This window comes from Hetaerina americana, unplaced genomic scaffold (assembly GCF_022747635.1).
Source record: "Hetaerina americana unplaced genomic scaffold, ioHetAmer1.1.p SCAF_12, whole genome shotgun sequence".
In the NCBI taxonomy this organism is placed as follows: Eukaryota; Metazoa; Arthropoda; class Insecta; order Odonata; family Calopterygidae; genus Hetaerina; species Hetaerina americana.
Window position 1 is genome coordinate 34,768,183 of NW_027286292.1, and position 24,949 is coordinate 34,793,131.

Below are 24,949 nucleotides of genomic sequence, written 5' to 3' on the forward strand. Positions count from 1 at the left end.
TAGAAGGATCAGATGTGGATTCTTTTTATTCATATACACACATACACACACATACATACACACACCCACATATGCACATAAGTGTAGATATATAGACATTAAAACTCAAGAACAATTTTTCCACCCCTAAATCATTAGCTATAAAAACTCATCAACGGTCTCCAGCACCAGTATTGTCATATTTTCAGCAGCAGATAAAGGTTCCACACTTGTAGTACTTAACAGCACATATTGCATAACAGAGGCAAAGAATCTTAAGGACACCACCTCATACGAAGTCACCCCGACTGACCCAAAACCTATCTTTCAAAAAGATATTTCTTTTCACCACTCTTCTCTTTCTTTCTTTCACCACTTGCGTCTCTTTTACTCAGAATACTATATAGACATTATTATGGCCACTATTGATGTGCTCTCCCTACATACATCCATCCCAGTGAAGAAGGTCTCTCCTCTCTCCAACATTTCCTTTCCAAATGCCCCACTCTACAAGCCCTTAGCACTGATTTCCTTTGATAAATGATAAAATTCATTTTCACATGTGATTCTTTCACATTCAGCAATGGCCGCTAACTTGGATCTAAGATTGTGCCATGGGAAGTCTCTTCGTGGGCAAAATATTTTCTCTCACCGCACCCTTAAACCCTTACTTTGGCTAAGAATCCTTGACGATACTTGTCTCGTTGGGCGACATGGCATTAACTTCCTTAAAACTTTCATCTCGTCCCTCAATATTGCATCCCCTGTTTTCTTCACTTCCACCGTTTACTTCACTCAAATCACGTATTTAGGTGACCTAATATCCCTCTTCAATAATAAATTCCATGCTTTCAAGCATAAATTCCATATCAAACCCGCAAAACCACTTAGAATAGTAACACGTAGTAAATAGGCCCCATTAGGTTAACTCAGTATCTGGCCCCCATAGTCCGCCGTGAGTGCCGCATTGAAATATGAAACGTATTGTATTTAGCGTGAAACTGATTTATTGTGCACTTACAATACAACGATGGGTTCAAGGATCGAGCCTTTGGGAGTTAAGGGCCATTCTTTTAAGAAATGTCCCACCTTTTATTTAGAATAGATAACATGTGGCGTTTTGCGTATGAGTGGAGTTCATAAATCCCCATAAACTTGAAGAGTAGATTCGCCTTAAAGAATCGCTTTGCCACGACTTATTCTGAATGAGGTGTTACACACCCTATGAATTTGAATTTATACCTCAATAATGATCGATCAAAAATATATTGATAAACATTCCTGTTCTCAGGTGGGGAGGATTGGCGTCGAATATGTCACGTCGGATGAGCTGAACCGTGAGAAGATTAAAAACGACCCTTTGTGGTGGAATGGAAGCATCAAAGCACAGATGGCTGTAGCTTTCATGAATGGAATCAACGTAAGTTACTAACTGGTTACTCCTGCTCTTGTCTTTCGGTTGGTTTCGAGCGGCGAAGCCATCACCAAAAGTTCTCGGCGTGTCGTAAGCAAATGGTTTCTCTGCATTAATATTCCAAATATTTTTTTGCATACAGCGGTTAGCTGCAATCATGGACAAATTTGACATTCCAATGTTAATTATCCACGGGGAGAAGGACATGCTCTGTGATCCAGAAGGATCGAAGCGCCTTCACTCAGCGTCCAAAGCAAAGGATAAAGAGATTAAGGTAAGCGACGCATTCAAATAGTGGCTGATTTCAAGTCCTCCTGGCGGTGTGTGAACGCTAGTGTGGTATTTAATGTATAGAAATGCTTGTTTGACCTTGTTCCGCTCGCTCAAATAATCTGAATTTCTTCGAGGGATTAATGCTTAGCAAAATTAAGAGAAATAGGTTTGGTAAAAATAATAATCAGAACCCCGCGAAATGTTGTGCCAACGTTTCATTTTCGATGTCATAGGATGACAATTCATCTTTTGTCAATATGGTTGTGATGAATGTCGTTAAGACGGCGAGTCTCACGAAAAACATCGTTATGACTTTATCTGACTTTGCTATTTACCTGGAAACTGCAATTTTAATATTTTATGATTATTAATGCAGTATGAACTGCATTGTTTCATTTTAGACGTAATATAACTTGCACCTTGCTTGTTGAGTTCGGAATGCCTTCGAAAATATATTTTCCCTATTAATACGTAGCAATATCTTCCCAATGGGTCGCTAGAAAAATGTTTGCCCTCTGCTACAGATCCCTGGGCCTCTGTTTTCAGTGGATGTTCGTTGATCGAAATGACATTTCACTGCCTCCTTCAAAGCTTGGTTCGTTGCGAAATCCGACAATAATAGACGCCTTTTCACTCTACTTGTGTTGAATCAACTTCTGCCTGTTAGACACCCAAAACCCTAACCCTCCCATCTCCACCGACGTCCAGCCTATCCCTACGGCCGGTAGATCTCATCTTCAGTTGCGAGGGTCTCCTAGTCGCAGTCGTTCGGATGTCTGCTCTGCGTCAACCTTCAAATCGTATTGTCCTGGGCTCTTGAGTCTTGTATTATGTCCTTTTTCAATTATCCCGGGGACGTGTGGATTGGTGCGACTTTGATATGGATTTTCTTTATAATTCTTGTCTGAGTGTTCAGGAGTCTAACTATATTCTATAAGTTCTAATTGGTGGTCTAAGAAGCATTTCATAATTCGCCATGTTGGCAATGAGTCTCATTATTCAGTATTGCAGCTATCATTCATTCCTAGATCGGTGTCGATTAAAACATTTCCGTTTCCGACCATGTTTTTACCTAGTGTGCTTTACAACTTGCACCAGATGGGACCAAATTTCCTCTCTGGGTCTGTAGTCCATGTAGCTCGCTGTCGATTCGGGAAGGTGGAAACTATGTGATTGCTCCTCGCTCCGTGTCCAAGGGCACGGACGCGGTCCGAACTCCCGTCCAGAAAATATATGCTTGAAGAGACTTCGTGCGTCAAGAATTAATTTTCGGTCATATCTTAACATAGGTCTGCAAATCCATATAATGTGCATTCATTATCATCTCTGCTTTATCTTTCAGATCTACGCGGACGCATTGCATCATTTATATTTGGAGACCAAAGAAATTCGGGAGATGGCTGTGAGAGATACTGTGAAATGGATTATGGATAGAGAATGAATGAGACGGAACTGGTAATTTCCAGCTTTCAGTTTGACGACTGATTAAGTTATATTTAGGAGGCAGCGAAATATTAAGTACTTGTGATGTAAAATTATAAATTGATATCTTTTCTACAAATTTATATCTTACTATTTTAAATATGTTTAATATATGAGTATTGGTTTCAATAAATTTTATCTACGTGTTTATTTTTGGCATAATTTCATTGTGTGTGAATCATTACCATCAATTTTTTGTCTTAAGGTTTTTGACTCAATCCCTCAATCCATTCTTTGTAGTTCCATAGCATTCAGCTTCGGTCATTTCACTCAATATTCTCAAAATTTCTTCATCGGTTATTTGGCTTTCGTTTTATGGGGTTTTCTTTGGTTTATATTTTTATTACGGCACAACATGAAACGCCAAACTGGGGGAGAGGCCGGGTTTTTTTACATCATCAGGTTTGTTGGTATCTGTCGGCGCATGCGAAGCGACACAAAGTCTCATCACAAGGAGTTGTTTGGGATGTAGGGATTCTGAGTTTTCTTCACGAGACTGTTAGAGCAGGAGCAAATGGTCATTGAGCTGAATAATAAATTTGTCAAGGGCGACACTTCAGTGACGTATGGAATCCATTATTCACTCCTACCTATGAATATGCATGATATCGCCGGCTGATCGCCGTCTGCAAACTTAATCGCCATTCTCAAGGTAAAAGGGAGGATCTTCCGAGGAAGTAGAAGATAAAAAATATCTAGGACATGGAGAAGTACCATATATGGATAAAAAAAAGAATAATGTACGAGGGTGGTCCCATAAGTACCCGGCCTGACCTGGAGATGGTAGTAGTTGTTCGAAAAATATCACTGTAGTAGAAAGTATGCAATCTATAAAGCATGCGTTTCAAGTTTGAAGACACTACCTTGTTTAGTATTTGTTTGGCTGCCATCAATAGTGAACTTTTTCAGTGAATTTGTGAAAATGGTGTCAATTGGTCATCGTTATGTGATACAATACTTTTATTTGAAAGGCCTCAGCCCAACCAATATGAAAGCTGAATTGGATTCTACTCTTGGTGAGTCTGCTCCTTGGTTTACAGCAGTAAAATATTGGGTGGCAGAGTTCAAACGAGGCCGTACGAGCTGTCAATACGAGCATCGCATTGGTCGACCAAATTAGGCGACGACTCCAAAAACGGTGAAGAATATCCACAAAGTGATACTGGATGATCGTCAACTGAAAGTGCGCGAGCTAGCGGACATTGTGGGCATTTAAAAAACTGCGGTACATCGCATATTAACTGAAAATTTGGACGTGAGAAAGCTGTGTGCAAGATGGGTGCCGCGTTTGCTCACACTTGAGCAAAATCCGTTTCGTGAAGACGTTTCAATTGAGTGTTTAGCAAAGTTTAGCACAGCAAAAAAGCAGAATTTTTGCGCCATTTCATAACCATGGATGAAACACGGGTCCATTACTTTACACCCGAGACAAAAGAACAATCAAAACAATGGATTCAAAAGGGAGAACCACCTCCAAAGAAGGAGAAGACCGTTTCATCTGCAGGCAAGGTCAGGGCGTAGGTTTTTTGGGATGCGCGTGGTATAATTTTCATTGACTATGTTTCAAAAAGAAAAACTATCAACGACGAGTATTATGCGGACTTCTTGAAACGTTTGAGCGAAGAATCAAGCAAAAGCGGCTGCACTTGGCTAAGAAGAAAGTGTTGTTTCATCAAAACGATGCACCAGCTCAAAAGTCCGTTATTGCAGTGGCAAACATTCATGAATTAAAGTTTAAATTGCTGCCTCATGCACCCTATTCACCAGATTTAGCACCTATGGATTATTTTCTGTTCAAAAACTTGAAAAGATGGCTCGAAGGTCAAAGAAGAACCGCGAAGAAGTGATGCCGGCGGTTAATGGCTATTTTGTGGAGAAAGACAGTTCTTATTATAAAAAGGGTATCGAACTCATTGACCATCGCTGGGAAAAGTGTTTAGAGCTGAAAGGAGATTATGTTGAAAAATAAATACATTTTTTTCCAACATTTTTGTATTTTCTTTGTTGGGTCGGGTACTCCTAGGACCACCCTCGTATTATGATAAGTATTAGGACTGGAGTCGGTTATATTGATTTTAAAATTTGAAATCAAATGCTAGAATTGAAAAAGTTTTCTAAATTGGGCAGTGAAGGATTGAAGAAGTAAGAAGGACATAATTACCAAGATATCCGAGGTATAAAGACGAGATATGCTAGACGAGAAGTCCACAGTCGTGAACACAAATCTGGAAGTAAGAAAGTACTTGGTAGTTATAGCACAAATGTATGGTCATTAATTAAAACAAGAGAGGCATCGAGAATCCAATGTTTCAAAAGAATCTTAAATCTAAATGAAGACCAATATCGAACGAGGACTGAAACTCTATTGGAAACTGAAAAAAAAGAAATGATAACATTCTACGACAAATTTAAGCACACGATGGCGCGGTGAAGCCAACGTCTTGGGAAAATTGAACAGGAAGAAGTACAAAGGGAAAGCTCGCTCAATGCTACGGCGCTACAACTCTGTGGTGAGCTGCTGTAAACAAATAATGACCGAACATATGTAACGGTGAGTAGTAGGGAAATTAAGCTCATTGATAGATTGATTTGAGAGCAGCCTGCGGTCTCCCAGTGCAACATGGTACCCTAAAAATCATGCAGCTTAGTGGAAGCAAAGGGTGCAGCCGAGAGTGGATCAAAAGGCTTTACATGAAGCCGAACGCTGGCCCTACGGTATGAAGGAGCCTAGCCCTCTACTCAGTGAGCCAATGAAAACACTGGCATCTTCAAGGAACAATTATGCGAGAGATTTGCAGCAAGAAAGCGTTCCGTAACTCTACGAATTGCGCGCAGATTAAAAACTTTCCAAATCAAACGTATAGCGGTTTCCGAGAACCGAATCAAGAATAAAAAAAATATATTTTCAACGGAGGGCTCTAATATTTGACGGAGACAGTGATATGGCAATCGTCATTTAATGCAGACGTTTTTGAAAAGCAAACACATGGGGTTATTAAATCATTCGTTTGTGAAATCAGCCCGGACTATCGCGTGGGTAACGTGTTTATTTGATAACACAAAGGTCACTTGTTCGTATTGCCTCGAGCACGTGAGTTTTTTGAACTATTACGGCCCTGAGCATCCGTGGGTCTTTTTCTCAAATATCCAAGCCGTTTTTAATTTATTGTTCCTATCGCTCAAAGATATCATTTTCTTTTCAACGGGGAAAATGATCAAAATGAGAGGCAAAAGGGGGCTCCAGAGGTCTTTCCCTCAAGCTACAAGTCTATTTTCAAGTTCTCGGAAAACAGCGATAAAACCAAAGCAAATAGCTATAATAGGGCTCAAAGCACCACTCAACCACCTATAGCTCCGGGAGACTCAGCTCCAAGCTAAAAAATTTACGTTGGCAACGGCCGCGCGATTTTACATACACCATTGAAGAAATAATTTAAGTCTCGTACTATAACGTCAAATTAGACGATTGTGGAAAATTTTAAAAATCTTGTGAAATCGAAAGATTCAAGGCTATATCTCTCTTTCGATTTTACTTACACCATGGAAGAAATAATCTAAGTCTCGTACTATATCATCAGATTAGACCATTGTGGAAAAATTTTAAAAATCCTGTGAAATCGACAGATTCAAGGCTAAGTCTCTCTTTCGAGCCAACTGCTACAGCCAGCCTGTGAAATCAGCTTCAATGTCTATGAAAGCAGCAAGTGTACTTTATATGCCATTTTAACTGGTTCAAGGTCCTTGTAGTACGAAAGGGTACACTCCTTATGTAGGAAAATTGTAGGTTTTGTTTTGCTGGAAGAGCTCCGTAGTGACTGGAAGTAAATAGCAGTATTCCTTTGGATAGGTTAACTGATGTCTGTTGAATGAGTACGTGAGCTGTTGTTTAAACCGGCTTTTCTTTTAGACATTGATGCCTCCACCGATTGTGACTAGAAAATATCTCTTGCTAATCATGGAAGCACTACTCTTAAAGTCCCACATTCACAAACAGAGTTTAAGGAATATTTATCACGTTCCAATGAGAAATTTTTCATATTTCCGTGGTTTATGGTTATAATGGTTTATATTGTATTTATGGTTAGTGGTCTTTAGTAGAGGTAAAAGTAATGATTTCTAGCCCCAGCATATCTGTTCGTTTCTCCCCCCACTCACCTTATTTTAGCTATCACTGGTAATATGCCCTTACCTACTCATGATTTTACTGTTTTTCCCTTTAAATGTTTAGTATTTACTTAGTGCATGTCTCGCTCTCCGCTCGGCTGTGAACGTTCTTCTTCTCCTCTGCATTTAGAATGCTTGTATAAATGATCTCGCTTCCGGCTTCATTTTCTTTTTTCCCTCCGATTCCGTTAGTGTTTAAAAAAATTGAAATGACTTCCTCACCCTTCTTTCTTCGCACATTTCCCTCTCTTCTCTCTTATTTACCATCCCATGCCTATTTATCATGGTGCTTTTCTATGATAGTCGTACCTTTGGCCTTTTGGCTATATCCAACTGGATGCTGTAGAAGGTTGCTGGTGGTCTTCTATCGCTGAACGCACTTGTGGCTAAGGTAATTTGGATTTAGGGTCGGGTGATATTGGTGGGGAGAAGGGCAAATTTTGGTTTTCTGTGAGTACTCTGTATTTCCTGGTCATATTCCTAAAGGATTTCTACTAGCAGCCTTCTCTCTCTTAGTTGTGGTTATCATTAATATTCTACAATAACCCAAACTTTCATCACGGGTTTCCTTGACATCAGCCTTTCGTTAATTATCCAATAAAGATCTCCACTCATTTCCCGGGTCTTCTGTAGAAAACTATTTGAGTTATATTATGCCATGGCTTACCATAATGTAATATAACTGATATCACCTTGAATGTGTGGTAATTTACCATGAGTTCTCAGGGTCGTCCCAGCATCCAAACCCTTATTTTCACGACGGCGTTTCTCTTCTGTCTCTTCTTTTCTACCGTTTTTGATCCTGATTTGCAAGAAATTCGAGTGATTAAGACCTCTGAAGCCTTGCCTTTTCCGCTGCCGGGCTCGACACACTGCCTAGTGAGCTGAATCTCGTAGTTTCCAGGACTTATTTCCATAATATTTACCATCATTGAACAATGGAATGCATAATTCAGACGAATTACCATATCTTTCCTGAAAAGTGTTTTTGACCTTTTTTTCCCTTACACGCTACGCAATTAATAACAATATCGAAGCCAATCCCACAATTTTTGGTATTCCTTCACTTGGTTTGCTGCTAAACTACATTTAGCTCCCTCTTACCTCTCTTGATTTTAAAATTTTAATTTGTAGTTTGTAGTTCGTTAAATAATGATCTCCATTTGCAACTCTTCTCCCTTGGGAAGCTGGGTGGATAGTTGTCTTCCTCGCTTGACTGCATAGGGCTAACTTACGCCAGAACTAATCCCCAATTTGTTTACAGAATGAGCTCCTTTTCAATCTCGAAGTCGCGTATATCAGTTTATATATGAAGGTAGCAATGAAAAAATGAGATAAGTTAATGCTGTTTTCTCGGGTGCTGGTCGACAACTTTCGTCGAGGTGAGATTTCTGAGGTCTGGTCGGAGATAGCGGAGTTTCATGGCGAAATTCAATGCGGTAAAAGTTAGAACGCCACATCATTTCATTAAGTTCAAGATCTTTATCCATACTTCTTGGGAATTCCCTCTTCATTCAATACCGTTGCGTGAAATTGTAAGTTGTTTAAGAAACGAGTACAGGAGAACGGGGATAGTTGCTGTTGAATTCTCATTTGCGTCATCGTTGGATAGAAGAGAAGCCGAGGCAGAAAGCTCGAGAGAGCCACACGTCCCTCATCAAATCCTTTAACATGACCCTCAAGTGGAGAGCTAATTTTTGTTTTTCAAATGTGTAAAAAAAGACTTCTTTTATAAAAACCGCCACAGAAAACGACATAAATGTCATTACACAATTCACATGGAATTAATTAAAGCATTCGAAAATTCGTCAAAAAATAAATTATTATTAAAATTAGTATCGTTATTGCCATAATCTAAGGTACTATCCGCTCCACAGTCTGGTTTGGGGGTTACATTTTTAAACGCAATTGACACGATTTTACGCTATTAGTGGACACCTAGTTTTGACGGTCAACAATGTCAAATAATGTTTTATTATTTCGAATTTCCATAAATCATTGCATAAACTGTCAATCACATAGAATTGTGTGAATTCAGCGGAAACAATTTTTAAATAGCCAATAAGACTACGGCAACTCATGGATTCATGTACTCCATTTTTGGGAAGGCCTATAGTTCATGCAAAAATCCACTATAACCTATGGCAGATAAACTGTTTATTAAGAATTATATGAATGTGCAATATGATATGGATTTGATAAATTGCAAACGTAAATTTATAAACCGTGTAAACGGCCATTAGCAAGAGCACTGTGCTGCATCAGTTACTGTGCACATCCTCGAATATACAGTGAACTTGTGATTGCTGGGATAGTGCACTTTTATTTTGTATTTTTATTTCCCGTACTGCATTGTCATCCCAGTTGTCAACCAGAATCTTTTTTGGTGAAGACAGGAAAGAAGTAATTTTTTAACAATTTATTAAGAAATTACTGTAAAACATTTGTGCAACTTTTATAAAAAGTGTTAAATTCATGCAACTTACTATTTATAAACAATATCTCGCTTTAGTTTGTGCCATGTATGATTTGGTGAGGGTATGTTTGTGAAAACAGGATGGGAAAAAATTGCTGTCTCACATACTCAAGATTCATGGAATAAAGGGATAGATATTTATCATCTGATGGAGTGTGCTTCATTTATTGGATAGATATTACTTTGTAACAATTTTGCCTACAGCTGTTGGTGTGATCCAGTCTCCCCCAAAAGACAGTACTCTAGACTGAAAAAAATGTGAGTGGTTCTCCCCTGATCACATGCGGTTTGCCAGTGCAATGTAGGCTCTTCAGGTATGGGTCATACAAATAGATTAAAGAGAGATGGAAAGAATACACAGAGGATCTATATAGTAAGGATATGAGGCCATCCAGTTTAGCCATAGACAGAGAATAGAATGTTGCTGAGAATAGCCTAGGTGCACTTATATTTGATCACAAGATAGAAAGGGCATTAAAGGATATTGATGGAAAGGTAATTGATATCAGATAAGGCTGTGGGAAATATAATATCTCTACAACCGTACATTCTCAGACTACTCTGATGCATCATGTACTCCATTATTGTTAAATAATATACTCCCCTACTAGCATTACTATATTTGGGAAGACTGTAGCATCAGGAGGACAAAGAATTAGGATGGGCAGTGTTAGGCAGGGGAGTAAGACCATTATCAACAATTCTTGTTAAACTATGTGCAGAGTTAATGGTAAGGGAGGCATGAGAAAGGTTGGAGGCATGAGTGAAAGTTTGGAGGGAAGTAATAAAATGAGTTAGATTCGTAGATGATCCAGCGTTGGTCAGTCGGCAAGGTGCCTCATGCAATAATGTCATCATCACTGGAGGAGCCTCAGAAATATCCCCAGGAACAATCTATTATGTGTTGTGGGAATATGCAGAATAACCTGTTGGAAGGGCATGAAGCTGAGCTGTGTACTTAACAATTTTCATATTCACCCAGCATTGATTTAATTTTCTGGTTTCATTTTGTTTATTGGCTATTATAGAAATGGTTCTTAGCAAGATTTTTAAGTATAGCAGCATGGGTATTAATTAATTTCTCTTTCGCAGGAATATATTTCTGTAGACGTTAAGTGATTTGATGATAGTTTCTTTCTTCTTGAAAATTGCTTATGAGTGCTAATCTAACCCATATTTTATCTTTCTTTTTACTAGTAGATCATCTTGCATATGAAGAGAAGACTGAAGAAGAGACTAAGTTACATAGTATATATAAATAGAAATAATATTTGTATGTTTGAAATATTATTTCCTTTATATGGATTCTATAACAAATTTATTGGTAGATAACTAACATTTAAGAAACTCTTAATGAAATATGTTTCATGCTTGGTGTGGATTAATCTCTCTTCCTGCACACACCCTATTTATTGCTTATGCAGTACCATGTAGATGATATAGATGTAGATTGAAAATAAAGAGTGTATATTATTTTTCTATTCTTACCCTATTATTTTCATGCAATTAATATTTGTATTTTTTATAATTTATATAAATAAATGAATATATATATATATATATATATATATATATATACATATATATACACATATATATACATATATATACACATATATATATACACACACACACACACACACACATATATATAGATATATATATATATATATATATATATATATATATATATATATATATATATATATATATATATATATATATATATATATATATATATATATATATATATATATATTAATATTGTTGGACAGAGAACTGACTTATTCTTTAAGCGTAGATGTTTCTTTATAGAGTTGAATTCAGTGTAGTTTTGAACTCATATTATTTGTAATTGATTGCTATATTTTCTTAAAAATATTATATACATTTTTTACATTAATATTTTGACTGCTGAATGCCAATTTTCTTGTCTGAAATGTTTTAATGAAAGAGATCATTCTTAATACACTGAATATTAAATTTGGTGGACTATTTGGGATCTCAAACTTTTTTAATTATGTTTTTGTGAGAAATTGTGTAAAATTTGCGCAACAGACAATAAAACTTACCATTATATCTTTCAAAAAACTCTTTTTCATTTCATATGAATTAAGCCTCGGGATTTAAGTAATTTTTATTTTGTATAAGTAGAAATAATTTTAATTTGCCTTATTGCATGTTTTCTAATGCTAGAATAGCCATTGTTTACACCTAGCCATTGATGTAAGATGACTGGGAATGACAGTCATTTGAAAAAAAATAAAATTTGTCAATGCTTGAAATGATTTTCAGGATTTAAGAAGCCTTATCTTAGTGCTCAGAATTTTTGACAGCAACACTTATTACATGTATTGATGATATTCTTACTAAAAAAATAAAGGAATCCATAATCACTTATTTTTCCTTATCATAAGTGACCACATCAACCTATGTAGCAGAACTGTTTGGATCCCTAACCTATCTTTGAGGAAATAGGATCAGCATAGATTTTGAGGTGTGGAAACTTAGAAGTTTAGGTAAACTAAGTTGGGCAGAGAAGAAGGATAACAATAATATTGGCAGAAGTTGAATAGGCTTTTTAGTCAGCTTGTTTTGAGAGAGAATACCTTACATACCATCATTTCATTTTGCTTCCTTAGGATAATTTTGCCCCTATCTACATCCATCATGTTGCTCTGTATCAAGGTTTACTCTAATCTTTTCTTAAAGTCCATACTTGACATCCTTATCATCAATATCAACCTCATAAAAGCTTTCAATTGTTCCCGGCTCCACTTTGTGGAAGTTCATGTTCATTAAATGAAGAACACAATGTATCTTTCCACTGTTCTTTATGTACGCACTACTAGTTTCAACGCTTAAGCATACCTGATGATGACACTTAAGCATTGAAACTAGTTGTATGTAAATAAAGAACAGCGAAAAGATACATTATGTTCTTCATTTAATGCTTGTGAAAGCTTCTTTGCCTAACACAATTATTTAGTTCACGATCCTACTACTTTGAACATCTTGGCCAAAAGCATATCCAAGAAAGGTAAACTGTTCAATATGTTTTAGCTTTTGCTTACCTATTTTGATGTTTAAATTAGCTTTTCTCTTTCTCAATACCTCATAACCTTTTTTTTCTTATATTATCTTCCAAACCTAACACACTGATTTTCTAATGTGCTCAGCAAAGACTGTAACTCTTGGCTGACTGAGCTTGATCATCCACATGCATAACTGATTTGATGGGTTCCCTACCAACCTATTTCTATCTTCTTCCAATGCTACATTTAATATTTTCTCCAAATATATGTTGAAAAGCATGGGTGGTAATTAGAACCCTCGTCTCACCCCTCTATTTAACTCAGTCCATCCCATACACATAAGAGAAATCTGAGACATTTACAGAGTACTGATAAGTTTCCTAACACCGTAATCTGTTCCTATCTTTATAACTCATTCATTAATTCTATCCAGTTTAATCTATTGGGCATTTTAAAATGTACAAAACAAAATAAATACATCATGATTGTAATCTATCAGAACCTCATAACTCTTGATTATTGACCTCAATTCTGCTATGGCATCACCCATACCTCTCTCCTTCCTGAACCGATACTGATCATATGCTACATAATCATTTGCCCCTCTCACCAGCATTTTAATGATGACCCTAAGTATCACTTTTGTTGCTTGTGAAATCAAACTTAACGTGCTTTAGTACTACCATATGGCTACCTTTCTGTTGTTTTTGGGAAGGAAACAAAGAATAATTTAATGAGATTTACATAACAGTTTCAGGTTTAACTTTGTAGAATTCCTACATTATGGGGTTAAAAAGAAACTTAACACTTCCACAATAAATATTTAATATTTCACGACCATGGTCGCGATGCTGGGCATCATCGAAACTATGGTCATGAAATATCAAATCTTTATTGTGGAAGTGTTAAAGTTTCTTTTTATCCTCATAATGAGATTTAGATATTTGATAAGATAATTAGGTAAGGTACTTTGTGCAATGAAAATATCTTGGAATTGCAGGGGGTTTTTTCAAATTTATTTCACATTTGTTAACAATTTGAAATATTTTTCATTATTCACAATTTCAATGAAAAAATTGTTCATGATGGGGCAGGTAAAATGACAGTGTAGGAAAGCAGCAAGATATCAAATAAATTAATCAAATAGGGCTACTTTGTATCCCAGCATACATGTACACTCATTGATTTCAATTTATTTCCAACATGAGGTGATGGTGGCTTCAAGGAGTACCTCCCCCAATCACTCTGACCTGGCACTGCGTTTTTTATTCATTCACAAATATGCTGCTAAAATTGGGAATTGTTTTAAATATATGAGTTTAAAATATGCTTTATAGCAAAAAAGACTAACACCTGGATTTGTATGCTAGAAAATCTGGTATAATGGAGAAACAATAAACAAAATCAGATCTCAGTAATCACATATGAATGGATTAGATAACCATTTAACCTAATGAAGCTAATATGGATATGAAAGTAAGCATTCAGCCAGCCAATTGGAAATTGGCCAATTAATCAGAAATTGGTAATGACTCGATTAGTTTATCAAGGCATACAAAATGTAAACTAAATAATGACTATAACTTTTCATACCCTGCAAGAAATGCTCTTTTAAATGACTTGAGAAATGTAATACCATATATATGCATTGTAATACTTGATGAATGTTATTACTTTCTTTTTTGTGAATGAACTCTTTAATCATTTGTAGCAAGATCAATTGATAACATGTTGCTATTTTCATTGCCTTTTGTTTTTCTGGATGGTAGGTAGGCTTCTCACTACAGGTTATCAATGCCAAGACACAATATTTCTTGCTTCAATTATTTAAATAATTTCAGATCAGTATCAGATCACTAGCACATTCACATCAAGTCCTGAAGTTGAATGGGCTTATGTGTTTTGATAAGATGTGATTTAAATTTGATCCACTCACATCAGATATTTGAAATTTTATTTGGATTTGGTTTAAATGGGATCCGATTGGAATTTCCCTTTAATATTTGGTTCAGACCTGATATGATCATGTTTGAATTATTCATATATGCATGATGAGTAACAGAATTTCTACAAAGTTCAGAATTATTCATTTAGGGTCCCTGGAAACTCCTTGAGGTCTTTTAGAACTTAGGATTCATTTTTCTCAGGGACTCACTGAGAGTCCTTGCAACTCCCCAGGACTCATTTCATTTATCATGAGGCCTCATTACAACACCTTTTGAGCTTTGAAGATTCTTGGTGCCTCTAAAATCCCCATGAGTCTCCATGACTCATGATGTTCATAGGCCAAATTTCTTTGCACCAGCAAAACACTATTGTTAAAACTGTACTCTACCATGATTATTTTCTGTTTCCAATACCTTCAAGGCCTCTGGTAACATCTTGCTATAATCTTCCAGGGGTCCCTAGTAGGGTGAGTAAAAGTATTTTTTAGTTTTGGGGGCAGAAGGAACAGGGTTTGGAAAATTTACATTTTTATTTGACAGTAGCAAGGCAAAATCTTACTTCTTCATTTGATTTATGTATGTTATATATACACACACACCCACACCCACACACATGCACACACTCACTCACAAAACAAGTATGAACCTAATAAGTATCATACAATGCAACTAGTATTTTGCCATGTATGCTATAAATATGGGGATACAAAATTTTCCAAACATTTTTGAAAAAATTATTGACTTTGCTAACAATCCATATAGCAGAAAAATTAATTACTCATATTTATATCAGCAGCTTTCTTAACAGCACCTACCATAGTGACTTCATTCAACATCACTTTTCAGCATTAAATTTTGTTTCTGTTTAAAATTTATGCTCATATGATATGTGGTTTTGTTGCATTTATACTGAATGCAATCATTATAACAAGATTTTTTCTGAATGTTTTCTTGAAATTTTGTTGAAAGATCAGAAGGTAATTCATGGTACATATTTTTCATGTATAGGTTATGAAAATATTAGACTCAGTATAGGTATTATTCTCCATTGTGGGTTTGAATTTGAAAGTTATGTGCAACAGAGAGGTTTTCTTAATATTTTCATACTTGGTGTTCATTATTTCATTTTATTGGTGAATGTATGCCATTTCACAACACATGCCTTCTATTTGTAGGGAGCAAGCAATAGCAAGCAGCAATCAAATAAGCTATCTTAAATGTATATTTGGGGTTAGATTAGTGAAAGTGGGCTTTGGATATTATTAGGCCTTGAATTTGGTTGTTAAATGCAAGTGAAAACGTTCCAAAACTCACTGATAGATTGCTCTGACCATTAGCAGATGTCACAGGTACTGCAAAAACTGGGTAATTCGTAGTGTATGTGAAACAAAAGTTCATGCATACCCTTGCTCATTACTCAAAAATCCCAACAATGCCAAGGATGATCAAAGGCATTATTAGTGGTTTGGGTTAAAAGTGACTGGCCAGTGAAGGGTTGTGAATTGCATGTTTTCTTGAACTATTATTTTATGTGTTTTTACTTTGTGAAAATGAGAGGAGTGCATGGATAGGAACAAGTCTATGAATAATATGATTTTGATATAAATTAATACATGATATTAATGTGAGACAAAATCAAGGGATATAATGAATATGAAATTGGTTGAAACAGTTTGGCCATTGTGATCACGAGCTTACCATAGCATTTATGACAATTAGGATACTAGCTTGGTTCTGAATGAGTGGCCTATAAGAGCTTTTTATGGCTTATAAAAGCATTTTAGGTTACTGTATCCATGAATTCTGTAAGTTAACGTGAAAGTTGAGACTTGAAGAGTTGTCAGTGTAGGTTAACATACCAGCGTGGTGAGAGTGTAATCATTTAGAAAGAATGCTTGAGAAAATTGATAGGAGTCTTGATTGATTCTGAACCAGGTGAAAGATTAAAGTAATATTAGGAGACATAAAAGAGTGGATTAATATTAATATAATTACCTTTGAAAAAGTGGTAGAGCCATTTTGTAAATCCTAGTGAATGAAAATGATGAAGACTCATTATGAGTGTTCATGGAAAAAAATTAGTCTCAAATAAATGTTTTCAGTTAAACCTAATCATTAGATTCAGGAAGTTCTCTCGGGTTTCCCACCGGGTCAGCGTGGTGTGCACCGACGTTTCGACGGCTAACTCTGCCATCGTCTTCAGGGTGAAGTGCAGAGCAATGAATTCGCCAAGTATTTATACCCTGTCGTAGGGTCAGGTGTCCTCCGATTGGTCCGATGTGTTCCCAAGTGCCGAGCCGCCCCGGTGACGTCTCGTACTTTCAATTTTTCTCAGCACAGGTCTTTGAGCACAGGTCAAAGACTTTGTCACACGAACGGCTACTGGGACCGAGTGGCGAAGGAAGCCGTGGAAATCCGACTGGAAGGACAGAATACCTTCAACAGGGACACTGGCTTCCAGATCAGCAGCACGTGGAGACCTGTGCTGAGAAAAATTGAAAGTACGAGACGTCACCGGGGCGGCTCAGCACTTGGGAACACATCGGACCAATCGGAGGACACCTGACCCTACGACAGGGTATAAATACTTGGCGAATTCATTGCTCTGCACTTCACCCTGAAGACGATGGCAGAGTTAGCCGTCGAAACGTCGGTGCACACCACGCTGACCCGGTGGGAAACCCGAGAGAACTTCCTGAATACAATACGCCGGGAAAAACTGAGATCCTTCACTAATCATTAGAGCCAATTTCAAATATTTGATTTCTGGGACATGTTCCTTTAATTGTATTATGCGAACAATTGAAATCAGTGATGAAGGACATGAGAGTGTGGAATGTAAAAGGGACCACACTATGTGATTTTGTCAACAGTGAAAGTGGGGGAAAGTGAGTTGCATTAGCTTATTTGCATACAAAATTAGTATAGAGTAAATTTTGAAAGCCTAAAAATAAAACCATATGAATGCAGTATTCATGTCCCTAAAGATAACCTGATATTGGCTTAGGCACAGTGGGACAAATATAGTAAGATGTAAGCAAATATAGTAAGATGTAAGCAAATATAGTAAGATGTAGTAATTTGAGAGATATTTTGAAGAGCTCAAAAAGATGATTATTGAATACTCTGAAAGCATCCATAGGAATGATGTGGCTGGTACCTGAAATAAATACTTGAATGTGGGAGGTGGGTGATATGATATGTATCAAACATGTATGATAGCAAATAAAAGGGCATGCATGTTAATCCAGGCACATAAATCTGAGGACCGCTGAAGATAGTGCCAGATATTTACAAAAATATGTATGTAAAATATTTGATGAAAGAAAGTTAGGAAGGAATGCAAATGATAGAGGCAGAAACATTTGATATTATTTTGAGGGAATTATTGTTTAGGCAATGATAAAAATGGAAAGGCATGGAGAGGGCAAAGAACTGAAGTAATAAATAATGAGTAATGAGATTCTCTGGCATGAGCACAAAGTTAGTGAATTTTGAAGGGGGTATGCTTAGGATTGATATGATATTATAGTGTGTTTTATGAAAGCATGGAAATATACCAGGTGAGGGGAATGTACCCAGATATCCTCAGGTAGATAGACTAATACGTAGATAGAAATGAGATTAAATTAGCTGCGGGAAATGAAAGAAATGGAAAATATGTACAATTAGATGGTATATTTAGCAAAATATTGAAGTAAGGAGAGGTTAATAAGGTCTTTTGAATTTGTTAACATATGCTTGCGAACTATAGTTGCACCTTTGTATGTGTGAGAATACAATAAATGAGTATTCGTGTAGAAAGGAATTAAGAGTAAGATGGAACCGAAGAAATATGGTGCAATTATATATAAATATGGGCTTACCAGGGAATTAATTTAATAAAGTATTGAGTAAATGTGTATGGAATGTAACATTGGACTAAATTAGAAGTGTTCAATAATTTTTGCACCTGGTAGGGGATATTTAGAATAATTCAAAGAACTGTGGGAGATGCCACATCAGTGTGAGAGTACGCCTCGGTATGTAATTTTTTAAATAATTTAGATTAAACATTTTACATTTCAAATTTTCTGCATTTTACATGCACCTTAGCAGATGACTTCTCTAAATAACTGTTTTGGTATCTCCCACAGTTCTTTGAATTCCTCAAAAGGAAAACACCAATGTGTTTAAATGTTGGCTTTAACCCCGTGGACTGTGGCGCAACATCGACGCCTATGATGGTACCTTTCGTCATAAAATCTTGTCACTTAAAATCCCTTTATATTCACGTAACAATAGGGTGCCTCAATAGCATGATTGGTTAAAGTAATTCGGCGATTGAGGAAATGTTTGGAATATGCAGAACTATGAGCATAACAGGGAATGAATTTGAAAAAGTGTTGGATGAATGAGTATGGAATGTAACTTTGGATTAATTTTGAGCAGATCAATAGTGTCCAATGAATTTAATGCCTGGTAGGGGGCATAAAGATCAAGGACGCCTTGATAACTCAATTGGTTAAAGCATTCGGCCAGGTTCAAAACCCGGTCAAGTTGAGTGATTTTTTTGCATTTTAAACTTTCTGCATTTTGCATGCACATTAGTGGATGACTCATTTTAAGTAACTGTCATGACATCTCCTATGGTTCATTGAGTTTGTCCAAAGGAACGCATCATTGTGCTGAAATGTTGGCTTTAACCCAGTGAACTGTGGTGCAACGCGAGTGCCTACCTAATGCGAACGTAGCTTTGAATGTACGGTATTTTGTCATAATTTTTTGTCACTTTAAACCTTTTCAATTCAATGTGGAGCTTTGGTAGCGTGATTGCTAGAAGCACTCAGGCAGTAATTGAAAGGTTCCAGTTACGAATCCTATTGAAGGTAAGTGATTTTGATAATAAGAAATTCCTGTTCTTTCATTTAGAAGTGTAGAATCTTCGATTCCAATTCATGGAGTACTTTAGTAATGTAAAGATATATTAATTGAGAAAAATGGTCATTTTTTGATGGAAATGAGTTGAATAAATGAATGCAATATTTGTGTCATAGGTCGAATAATTATAGGTTTTTCTAGAAATTGTTTAATTAACATTTATGGCAATTAGTGCTGGCAATTAAACTGTCTTGATTATCCGGAAAGATCAAATTTCATATTAAAAAATATTAGAATTCATCTAGCACTATGTTAATACTAGATATAGCATTTGCATTAAATATTGAAATGAAAACAATTAATTAGCAATGCTATACAAAACGTATTTTAGGCACGACATAGGTTTCAACGTTGTACGCCACTATCAGGTAGTTTCTTCCGAAGACATCTTTGAATGTATACCTTCAGGGTGGAGGAGGAGAATGGGCAGAGGGGAGGAATGGGAGGGTGGTGGTGGAAAAGGAAGGTCAAAATGATTGAATGTAGACGGGAGGGGAAGGAAACGGATGTACCTACTGCGCTGTCAAACGTGGTGTTGGCTGTGCACACAGGTTTGTTTTGGACGGGGATGCCCCCCCGGGAAACACTGGACATGAAAGAGTGGCATGTCTGTCAAAGAGTGGAGTGTGAGGGATAAAAAATTTAGTTTACAAGCTCATCGTTGCAATGGGAATTTTTTCAAATTTCCAATTGTTCCAAAGTATCGAATTTATGTCCTTTATTGTCGATATCGATGCTGATATATTCTGGCTCAAAGTCACTTTTGTGGTCATGATCAATGAGGTGCTTGGCATAGAGGGATTTTATGTTCCCATTCTTGACGGATGCTTCACGCTCCTTAATTCTTTTTTTTTTAATTTTTAACCCGTTTGCCCAACATATTTAGCGGCACACTCTGTGCGCTTTAATTTATATACTCAACTTTTCTCATCTTTAGGAATTTTTTTGTAGCTTGTGACATCAGATTTATTCTGCTAGATTAATTTTAAAAGGTAAATTTAATCTTTTATTTGGGTAATTAGTAACTAATTAAATTAACCTCTTTCATTTCAATAAGTTCAGTGAATTCCATTAATCTGCGCCTGAGACAAAAAAATGTACTTATTGTTTTAATGAAAGACTTCATGTTTAATCATGAAAGGTATTTGTGGAAAAATCTAGTTGTTAAGATGTTTATGCATAAGATATTCGTGGTGATGTTCCAGCTGGTTAAGAAAGGTTTTTTCATGATTGCATTGTAGTAAAATGATATTTTATATCAAATTATCAATTTCAATTACATAGGAAATACTATATACAGGGTTGAATATAAATTGAACTAAAATATATTTATGTATTAAACTTTGAGTTTCTGCTAATATGTTTTTGAGATGTAACATTCATTTAACAAGTAAATTTCTACAATGAGTGTAAAAATATATAGAGATATTACAAATTTGTGTGAACTTTTGATTTTTTATTCCAAAACGTTTTGATGTATTATTAGTTAAAATTGGAGATAAAAAGAAATATGTATATTTATCTCCATGGCTAAGTAGTCTGAACATTGAAATGAATAATAATATGGCCTTGACATAATTTGCAGTGTCATTTTTTCAGAAGATCCTAAATGGAATCCTCTTTTCCATTTCACTATCCCAATGTATTTATCAATCTGAAATGTTAAAAATATTTGGGCATCTTGTACTTTAGGCACTCCCCTCTTCGAGGATGTGTTGTTTAAAGATAATTCTGACTTCAACATAAATATTTTTTATCTTTAATGACACGTACAAATGCCTCGGATATGATTTAGTAATGCTGTTGACTTAATGAAAAAATGAATTTTTTGACACGTGAACAATAAGGTTGTGTTTTGACCTACATTTAAAATATTACTCCTTAAATATTACACAAAATGTGTGCGGATTAAAATGTGATGTTTTTCTGAAATGCCTAATTATTTAACATTCTAATACTAAGAACTAAGAATTAAGTTGAACTTAAGTTAAAAGTTAAGAACTAAGCTAAAAAGCATTTCGGTTGCAGTTCTTGTCTCGATAATATTTTTACAAATTCCTATACATGCTTTCCTGAGCAATGTTTGTGCCAAAAGCAAGCAGTGATCAGCAAATTTTAATGCCTATAATATTTGCGGAAAATACAAACTTTATTTTTTTATTCGGTCTATGTATATATGTATGTGGTCCAAGTTCCAATGCTTCAGTATTGTGTCAGCCATTAAAAAATTTGAAAGACGCTCAATTTAACGATGGCAGAGATGGAGGTAACACGCGAAAAGCGAAACACTGAATTGAAATTTTATTTCGCTAGACACAGTCAGTTGAGGCATGTATAAGGTCAATAAAACCTAGAGGAGCCTCATGGAGAATATGTTCTTCCCTATAGCACAACCAGAAGTTGGTTTACAATGTTTAAAGAGGGGAGAAAATCAACTTCAAATGACGTGTACCCTAATCTCCATTCACTGCTCCATTCTATGGAAGTAAACAACAACATCGCTGGTGTCATTGTGAGATAATATCAAGGAATAACATTTAAAACACTATTATTGGTAGTCTACCATTTAAGCTAGGTTTTGCAAGAGCAACAAACTGATTATCCTTGCACTTCTTAACCTCGCTCAGCTAGAAATACCCAGACACCCCTCACTACAATACACCTTTTGCAATTCCACCTACTTTCTGCCTCCCTTCATGCCGATCAGCATGCCTATGCTTTTCCTCCCGCTGTTTTGCCTGACTAATCATACTGCTGGGCGAACTCCCTCACTGACCAATATTCTTCAAGCGACTGACCCAGGTTTCCGCCCCTCCCGGATATATCCGCTAAAGACAATATGGCACATACAGGGTTCGTCCGGAAAATAAGTGTACTGACTCCTGGGCTGGGCGCGCCGCTCCAGGCGCGCCCAGCACCGCTCTGACGGGCTGCGATTGGAGGGGGGTATGTTGGCAAGCGACGCTGAAAAAGGCAGTCGGCTCTGAGCTGTGGTGTAGTGAGGAACTCTGTTAACGCGAACCTCCACGCTCGACCCCCACGTCACGGAACGCGATGCCGAAGTTTTTGGAGCAGCGTTATTCCATCAAATTTGCGGTAAAGCTTGGGAAATCGTCTACCGAAACTGTCGGTATGATTAACCAGGCTTACGGGGAGTCAGCCATGTCCAGAAACATGATCTTTCGGTGGCACAAGATGTTCGTGGAGGGCAGAGAAGAGGTCGACGACGAACCACGGCCTGGACGCCCATCAACGACACTCACCGACGAAAATGTGCGAAAAGTTCGCGATGTACTGAACTCTGATCGTCGTCTTAGTGTTCGGATGATAGCAGAGCAGTGTAATGTGCCAAAAACAATAGTGCACGAGATTATTAGGCACCAATTACAGATGCGAAAAATTTGTGCAAAGTTGGTGCCGAAAGTGCTCAGTGATGATCAAAGACTCAATCGTTTGGAAATCGCGACACAACTTGCGGATCACTGCAAAAATGATCCACATTTTTTAGAGAACGTTGTTTCGGGAGTACGACCCGGAGTTGAAGAGACAAAGTGCAGAGTGGCACACCCCATCATCACCCCGTCAAAAGAAAGCTCGCATGAGCAAATCTCGGATCAAGGCGATGCTCATTGTCTTTTTTGACAAAAGGGGAGTCGTCCACTACGAATTTGTACCTGAACGACAAACTGTAAATGCTGCATTTTACGTCCAAGTGCTCGACAGGCTTCGAAAACGAGTCGCCCGCGTCCGGCCAGCGATCAAAAACATCTGGCGGCTGCATCATGACAATGCGCCGTCTCACACCGCGCTTGTCGTGTCGGACTTCTTGGCCAAGCACGGCGTGGCAACGCTGCCGCACCCGCCCTACAGCCCGGACTTGGCACCACCGGACTTCTTTCTGTTCCCGAAGATAAAGAGGAGTTTGAAAGGAACGCGATACGGGACTTTGGACGCCGTCAAAGAGGCCGTGACGACGTGTCTTCGAGAGGTTCCCGATGATGCCTTCGCGGGAGCGTTCCAGGAATGGGAACGCCGCTGGAACAAGTGTATCGACTCACAAGGGTCCTATTTTGAGGAATATTAGCTTAAGATATGTAAAAGTTTAATAAATTTTTTTTCCTGAGTTCAGTACACTTATTTTCCGGACGAACCCTGTATGTAGCTAAGAATAAAGAATTAACAGATGATGCACGAATTTAAATATATTGACATTTGAGATAGCTTGTGCAAACATTTTGTTTCGTTGCATCAATCACGGTTTGGTATTCGAGAAATTCTGAGTTTACTTGATAATTCATTCGGTAGTTTTTTTATTAAAACTTTCCACTTCTTTCTTGTAATTTAGTAACTTAAGCGACATTTGGGACTAGTTTTCAATTTATTTTCTCTTATCAGACTATATTTATTTTTCATAGGTTATACGGTTTTTAGATTTAGATTTATTTATTAGTTCAGATAGTATTTTACTCGTATATAAGATTTTAGGCTTTTTTCTTATTTTACTGCAGGGTAGTTTTCGGTCATTAATCCTTGTCATTAACTGTTTCAAGATATACCTTGTGTCCTATGTAGTTCATTCATATTCAGGCCTTCTTTTAAAGCAAACATTTAATATTTTTTTACTTTAGCTTAGGATCACTATACTTTTAATTATTTAATTAGTTTTTGTCGTTTTTGGTTTTTTTTCAATGTTGTGAAATGGTGGCTCCCGTTACCAAGGTTTTGTAAATGACCTATGATCCCCCAGTTGCATAAATTTAGACAGTAATAATTTTAATTATTATTAATTTTAATTATTTTAATTCTATACGCAGACACTATCCAAACACAACATTACGCTTGAAGGTTATTTTCTGTAATGTTTAGATACCAAAATAAGACTCAACAAGCATGCAAACAAGGTATGGATACAATCACAGCGGTATCCCGGGAAATGTGCAAATAAGATTAAACAGAAATAACTTAAAAATACGATGTTCTTAGTCATGAAATGAAGCACTAAATACAAAAAAATCAAAAACTGTATTAAAAAACTTGATAAAATAAAGTTATTTCAGCAATTCAAACTACGCTCATGCGGAAGACGCCAAATTTCTCTGGTATACAAAAAGTTTCACCTTTTTCCGCCTCGTGTTAATAAAGCCCCCCGCTTTTTCTTTTGAAAACCAATGTTATTACTACCTACATTAATAATACATTCCTATATCGGAGATTATTTTTCTCCTGGTTGCCACGCCTCAAGCACTTGGAATTATGGTGC

General features: G+C 36.7%; 2 protein-coding genes across 4 annotated transcripts in view; one reads left to right on the top strand and one right to left on the bottom strand.

Annotated features, from left to right (window-relative positions):
• LOC139685912 (monoglyceride lipase-like) overlaps positions 1-11,255 on the top strand; it is a 124,558-nt gene extending 113,303 nt beyond the window's left edge. The window contains exons 5-8 of one of the 3 annotated variants that reach the window (XM_071583046.1): positions 1,271-1,399; positions 1,536-1,667; positions 3,009-3,121; positions 10,986-11,255. In XM_071583046.1, coding sequence (XP_071439147.1) covers positions 1,271-1,399; positions 1,536-1,667; positions 3,009-3,107 — 360 coding nt within the window. In that variant the 3' untranslated portion in view covers positions 3,108-3,121; positions 10,986-11,255. Of the gene's footprint in view, positions 1-1,270; positions 1,400-1,535; positions 1,668-3,008; positions 3,295-10,985 lie in introns of those variants that run through there. The other 2 variants (XM_071583047.1, XM_071583045.1) reach the window with 2 other exon arrangements.
• Positions 11,256-13,817: 2,562 nt separating this feature from the next.
• The window catches only part of LOC139685779 (SET domain-containing protein SmydA-8-like), a 42,077-nt gene continuing 30,945 nt past the window's right edge, over positions 13,818-24,949 (bottom strand). Inside the window, exon 7 of the mRNA XM_071582892.1 lies at positions 13,818-15,228. Coding sequence (XP_071438993.1) covers positions 15,142-15,228 — 87 coding nt within the window. The 3' untranslated portion in view covers positions 13,818-15,141. The remainder of the gene's footprint in view (positions 15,229-24,949) is intronic.